Raw genomic sequence first — 7500 nt, forward strand, 5'->3', positions numbered from 1 at the left:
GAACAAACCTGCAGAGTTGCTTATCGTCATCAATTTTTAGTCTCAGTATGATTCAGACGCAAATTACGTTTATATGGGAGTTGGTTGTTGAGAGAGAGAAAAAAAAAAAGGTGAGGGTAGGTAGGTTTCAGCATGTGTTCTGAGGTGTAAGTGTAAGTGGAAGGTGTTTTTGTCTGCGTGTATTATGTTTTGTGAGTCCGTTCCCGTCACGAAAGGCACATGGAAAGTACGAGTGTGTGTAGGACTCTGTACTAGTGTGGTAATGTCTCGTATTTCTCGTCGTGGGCGCTGCGTGTGTCGGTTGTGTTTGCGTGGTACAAGTAATCTTGTTTATTTACTTTATTTATGTGATTTTGAACATGGTTATTAATCTGTGTGCTTGTCCCCGTATGGTGCGGATGTCCATATTAAGTTATTGTGCGTGATAATGTTTCCCTAACTTGTTAATAATAGCTATTTATGCGTGCGGGTCCCACACTGCTGCGCAATACTCCAGGAGGGTTGGACGGACAAGTATGTCGCAAGCTATGTGTCTTGTGTACAGCCGTGTAGGGTCCTCCTCGGGAAACACGGTGTTCTGTTTGCTGTTGTATGTTATTTTTTTGTGTTAATGTGTATTGTGATTCCCGTTATTTGGGTTCTTGGCACTATACATACAACTAGACAGTTATGACTCACTGTCGTATAATTATCTGTTATAAACTTGATGAAAACAAAAATCAAAATAAACAACATGCAGAACTACGTCATATCTTAGTGAATCAAATATTAAAGAACAAAATGACGATTATTATAAGAGCAATTTGCAAATCTCTCTCTCTCTCTCTCACTCTCTCTCTCTCACTCACTCACTCACTCACTCACTCACTCACTCACTCACTCACTCACTCACTCACTCACTCACTCACTCACTCACTCACTCTCTCTCTCTTTGTCTGTCACTCTCTCTCTCTCTCTCTCTCTCTGTCTGTCACACTCTCTCTCTCTTTCTCTCTCTCTCTCTCTCTCTCTCTCTCTCTCTCTCTCTCTCTCTCTCTCTCTCTCTCTCTCTCTCTCTCTCTCTCTCTCTCTCTCTCTCTCTCTCTCTCTCTCTCTCTCTCTCTCTCTCTCTCTCTCTCTCTCTCTCTCTCTCTCTCTCTCGTACAGCGCAGGAGGTTTGTAGAGTAAAATTAATGACGAAGAATGAGGCCACTAATTCACAAATAAGTAATCAAACAAAACATTTATTTTTTTTCTTAATCATAAAAATCTACAAAATGAAATATCACGTAATAGAAAAAAAAAAAAAAACAATACTCATAACTAATTACATCAATACACCAATAACAGCAAAAAAATAAATTCACTTCTCAAAAATTAACCACAGACAAAAAGGGTTGACAACAATACCTGTAAAATACCTGTGCTGCTCTTCCTGTCCTGTTAATTAAGTCCCATTAATTAAGAACATCTGGAAACCCAGATTCTAGAGCTTCTAAGGGTCGCCATAAATTTAATCAAATGATATAAAAGATAACCGTAAGGCGACTGAGGCCGTGGGCGCCAACAGCTGATCGTCGCCATGTTGGATGTCCTCTCGGAAGTCTACACAGGTGAAAGTTGACATCGTGACGTCATCGAACGACATCGTGTAAAAGAAAGAAAAGAAAAGAAAAGAAAAAAGAATGTCCAGAGCCTTCGTATCCTTCTACAGCGCCTCCTCCAGATAATTATCTTCTTCAGTACCTTCGTCGACATCTGCAGGAGCCTCACGCCTTGGTAAAAAAAAAAAAAAAAAAAAATCCACCTTTTTAACACGAGGACCATCACTTACTATTTCCAGCGACGATGAATATTTATAATCCGTTAAGGTCCGTTAAACAGATAATCTTAACCCGTTCGCCCCGGATTTTGGTTCTGTCCTCTATAGTTTTTGGTGATTTTTTTTTCATACAGATGGCTCCACATGTGCTCAGCCGGCAAGGAGTCTATCAGTAGGCCCTAGTTACCGATCCTGATTTCCCCATTCCTTGAATTTGCGGAAAAATGTGTTTTTTTCTTATTAACTCCATTGCTATCGATACTGTTAGTATTGTTATTGATGTTATGATTATTAAATTGTCATTAAAATATTTTAGACAATAAAATGATACCTTTCCTAAAGTGAAGGAAAAGGGTAAACAGGTGAGATAGGTAGTTTCTAATAACTGGCTATTTGGTGATTAAAAACTTGTAGAGCCATCTATGTGTAAATACAATAAACAGTAATTATTCAGCAAATGTGGAATAATTACCAAGCAATTATAACCACACAGTGATAATTAAACACATAAATGATTATAATAAAACACCCATAATAATAATAATAACAAGCGAGGTCATCTCATTTCACTTTAGTCTGCGCTCGTTGCCCCTATGACTAACAACCTGCTTACTTACATTTACTTTGCCGTAAAGTTGTTTGATTATTATTATTATTATTATTACTGTTATTATTATTATTGTTATTATTATTATTATTATTATTATTATTATTATTATTATTATTATTATTATTATTATTACTATTATTATTATTATTATTGTTATTATTGTCATCATCATCGTTATTGTATTTCGTTGCTTATTTGTGCTTGTAAGAATACAGCGTTTTTATATTTAGATAGTGTTAGTTGTATTGAAGAAATGGGTCGGCATAGATATTCAGATAGCTGGATAGATAGATAGATAGATAGATAAACAAACAAACAGACAGACAGATAGATAAATATGTATATATACACAGACATAGACAGATATATGGATAGAAAGATAGATAAACTGATAGATATAAAGCTGAATATACAAATAGATAAATAGTTAGGTAGACAGAAAGATGAACAGATAGACATAGGAATAGACAGACAGACAGCTACATAGATGAAAGAGATAGATATACGAGTGATTTTTTAAAATTTGTTGAATGATCGTTAGATTTTGAAAATCATTGAAACTCGAGAGATTTTTAAAAATTCAAAGTGCAACAGTAATGGATTTTAAGATATGTTTCCCAATAGGAAATTTTAGAAACCATTTATAACAACTGATATTTTTCATTTGATAAAGAAAAATAACAAACTTCAACGTAAATATGTGCAATTAAAAGCAAGTTCACGTCATACTAAGAAAACATGTGATGTTAATGAGTGTTCTTCTTCATTAGGTAAACAAAACAAAATACATACGCACTTGCGAACACACACACACACACACACACACACACACACACACACACACACACACACACACACACACACACACACAAGTACACACACGCACATACACACACTCAAAACACATGTTGAAGTATTTTCCCGTAATTATTATAATTTTCAGAACGACGTAGTGAGTATCTACTCGTTTAAAACATTTGTGCCATTTTGCATTTAGAAAAATAATAATTAGGTTATCATTATTATCACTCATAAGAAGTTTATATAAATCAGGCCAAATGTCTACTTCGTAATATCATTAGATATATTAATGGTAAAATATGGCATTTGGCAGAACAGTTTCATGATTATCATCATTACATCATCATCAATATTAGCGTTGTTGTTATTGTTTTCATTATTATTATTATTATTATTATTATTATTATTATTATTATTATCATTATTGTGAATCTTATTATCATCTTCATCGTCATTATCATTAGTGTTATTATTTTTGTGGTTATTATTGTTATTGCTGTCATTATTATTATTGTTGTTATCATTATCATGGTTATTATTTTTGATACCATGATCATCATCGTTATAATCATTATTGTTATTATTATTGTTATCATTACTGTTACTATTGCAGTTGTCCTCATTATTATCATTATTATTTTTGTTATCAGTATTATTCTTATTATTATCATTAGTATTAGTATTTTCATTATCATTATCATTATTAATGTTATCATTATTATTATCATTATTAATGTTATCATTATTATTATCATCATTTTATCACCATTATCATTGTTATCATTATCATCAACATCATCATCATTATTACTATCCTGATTATCATTCTCTCTCTCCCCATCATCATCAGCATCACCCTCTACTCTTAATTATCATTGCTATAATTATTAACATTGCTATCAACATTTATCATTGTTATCATCATTTTTAATTATTATTAACCCTTTTCTTTGATTAGCCAGAGTGAAAGCAGAGACACTGGCTTCAACACGAGGGATGGAGGTCAGTTCTTGAGACGTCAAATTTTCTCTTTAAATATACTTTAAATATAATTCACATTTGAAATGATTAAAACATATTGAAGGATAATGGACATTTAGGATTATTAAAATACTTTGAAGGTTAATAGATATTTAGAATTATTAAAACTTAAAGATAATAGACAATTAGAATGATTAGAATATATTTAAAGGTAATAGACATTTGGAAATATTAAAACAGTGAAAGATAATAGTTTTTTTGTTTGTGCTTACCCACTTTATTTGTCTAATTATTTACCTAATTATTAGTTTTATTCTTTTATTTGTTTAACTAATTCTTAGTTTTATTCTTTTATTTGTTTAACTAATTCTTAGTTTTATTCTTTTATTTGTTTAACTAATTCTTAGTTTTATTCTTTTATTTGTTTAACTAATGATTCAGTTATATTTTGCAGAGAGGAGTGATGAGAGTCCCCTGTTTTGCCCGATGCCGGCGCTTCGAACCGGCGAGCAGTTTCGGAACGCTTTGACGAAAATTGAAATACCTTGTGCCAATATGGTAAGAGCTGGGTTGAGTTTACGTACGTACACACACACACACACACACGCACACGCACATGTATATGCACATGCGCAGGGACATGCACACGCACGCACATGCACACGCACGCACATGCACACGGAAGCACGCACACACACGCACACGCATACACACGTACACACCATCGCCTGGATTCAAACGAAAAAAAACAAAAACAGATAGACTTGATGAAAGCAAGACAAAATTCCTAATAGATTCCAAAATCCCTAATCACTAATTGACGGGGCGCAATTAGCTCAGACACACCTGGCGCGGATTTGTGACGTTTAATTGCGAATGTTAAAGGCTTAACAGCCGACCAGAAGATTCGTTTTGAGAGTACGCATATTACGACAGTTCATTTTTCATTTTCGCAGATGATTGTTATAGAAATTACTTATTTTTCGAATATTCGTCAAAAAACTATTCTGTTAAAAAGATAAGACTTTGATTATAGTTAGAAATTGATCTTATTATAATGACGAGTGGTGATTGTGGCAGTTATATATTTATCTTATTAAGTAGAATAACCTGTTGATTAAGTCAGTTATATATTCATCTTATTAAAAATATAAGACTGTTGAACTAGGCAGCTATATATTCATCTCACTAAACATCTAATACTATTAATCATGAGAGTTATATATCCATCTCACTAAACAGACGAGACTGTATATGACCCATATACACATAAGGACCACAATTTAATCTATCCCTACTCACCATTAACCCTTAAATCAACCAACCATTACACAAGACAATCTCGCTCCTCACAGAAGACATTCGGAGGGCCGCCCAGAGGCAAGAAAGGCTCCTCGAAAAACGTTTGTCTCGATGCAAGGTTCGGCGTCGTCCCCGGCAAGTGCGTCGTCTTCTCCTTCGGCATCAACCACGACTGGAGTTTCGAGGATGAGATGGCGGAGTTCGGGTGCAAGGTAGGCTTGGGTGCAGGCAAAGCGAGAGAGAGAGAGAGAGAGAGAGAGAGAGAGAGAGAGAGAGAGAGAGAGAGAGAGAGAGAGAGAGAGAGAGAGAGAGAGAGAGAGAGAGAGAGAGTTAGAGTGGGAGCGGGAGTGATAATAATGATGAATAATGAAAAGGATGATAAAAGATAGAATTACCATCATCCTTATCATCACCATACCTCTTTTTGCTATCCTTGTACCTTTCCCACAGGTATTCGCTTACGACCCAACAATGGACGTCGAGAGCCACCAGCGATCTCCGAACGTGCAGTTTTTCGCCACCGGGATTTCGAACTACAATGGACGAAAGTGATAGGGATGGGGAAGAACTGGAAGGAACGGAAGGTGCGTGCTGGGGGTTCGTTAGCGGTGGTGCGTGTGTGTGTGTGTGTGCGTGTTGTGGGGGGAGGGGAGGATGGGATGGGAGGGAGTGGGTGAGAAAGAGAGAGAGAGAGAGAGAGAGAGAGAGGGGGAGAGGGAGAGAGAGAGAGAGAGAGAGGGTGAGAGAGAGGGTGAGAGGAGAGGGAGAGAGAGGGAGAGGGAGATAGAGGGAGAGGGAGAGGGAGGGAGAGGGAGGGAGAGGAGAGGGAGAGGGAGGGAGAGGGAGAGAGAAAGAGAGGGAGAGGGAGAGAGAAGGAGAAGGAGAGGGAGAGAGAGGCAGTCACGCGAGTCAGAGGACGAGCAGGATAGAGATGTTCAACGGAAAAGGGGAGAGAAAAAAAAATAATACTCCTAAAAAAAAAAAAAAAAAAAAAAAAAAAAAATCTCGTTATTCTCTCGCTATAACCCCCACCCTGGTTTTTATTCTTTTTCATAGTTATTCTACCTCAAGTTTCTACAAATTGTTATTTACTTTTTGTGCTGTTGTGTTTAAACACGCAGATAATTTCGTTTGTTTTTGTTCTTGAGTGTTTGTTTTTGTTCTTGTTCAGTTCCACACCCCTGTTAACTTGCTTTTGTTCATTCTGTTGATTATTCTGTCAATTCACAATATCACCTATTACCCTTTATATATGTATGCCTCACATGATCTACGTTAGACCCCTTTTTTTTCTTTTTTCTTTTATCCTTTTTTTCTTTTTCTGTTTTTGCACCCGTCAGACCATCTTGTCAGAGCAGTCAATATCCCAAAGATGCCAGAACACACCGTCTGATTCGTCCTTCGCAATATTTTTTTCTCCTACGACTATCACCTGCTCACCACCCACGTCACTCACCTGCTCACCTCATCACCTCCCAGTGCTCTTCCTTGCCTCTGTCTAGTTCCTTTCCCCTTCGTCACCCGTTAACGCATGTCTTGTTTTTCTGTTTGTTTTAGTTCGCCTATGCCTTGGCTACAAATAATAAAAATTATAAGAGATAATAAGATAGATTAAACTCAAACAAAAAAATAAAATAAGAAAATTAAATAAAAATTATTCATTTCCATTTGTTTCATTGTAATTAAGATGATTAGAAAAAAAATAAATATATATATATATGTAAACTAAAAATCCTAAATAGTGTTCTCGTTTACTTTTTAATATTCAGTAATTATTAAATAAATAAAAATAAAAGTAAATAAAACAGTAAATTGAAAAAATAAAACAGTAGAAATAAATAAAAATAAATAGAACAGTACAATAAAAATTAAAATAAATAAAACAGTAAAATAAAAATAAAATATAAAACTCTATAAAATAAACTCGCTCTTAATTAACAGCTACAATGGACGTCTACTTGAAGACTTGCCAACTGCCACCTTGCTGAGGCACAGACAAAAATAA

The 7500-nt window shown here is 35.2% G+C and overlaps 1 protein-coding gene across 1 annotated transcript in view; it reads left to right on the forward strand.

The window, feature by feature from the left end:
- Positions 1–7500, forward strand: part of LOC125025125 — an 11101-nt gene that overhangs the window by 1682 nt on the left and 1919 nt on the right. Inside the window, exons 3-6 of the mRNA XM_047613070.1 lie at positions 4171–4214; positions 4648–4751; positions 5549–5707; positions 5946–6079. Coding sequence (XP_047469026.1) covers positions 4171–4214; positions 4648–4751; positions 5549–5707; positions 5946–6047 — 409 coding nt within the window. The 3' untranslated portion in view covers positions 6048–6079. The remainder of the gene's footprint in view (positions 1–4170; positions 4215–4647; positions 4752–5548; positions 5708–5945; positions 6080–7500) is intronic.

The sequence above is a fragment of the Penaeus chinensis genome, chromosome 4 (genome assembly GCF_019202785.1).
Source record: "Penaeus chinensis breed Huanghai No. 1 chromosome 4, ASM1920278v2, whole genome shotgun sequence".
NCBI lineage: Eukaryota > Metazoa > Arthropoda > Malacostraca > Decapoda > Penaeidae > Penaeus > Penaeus chinensis.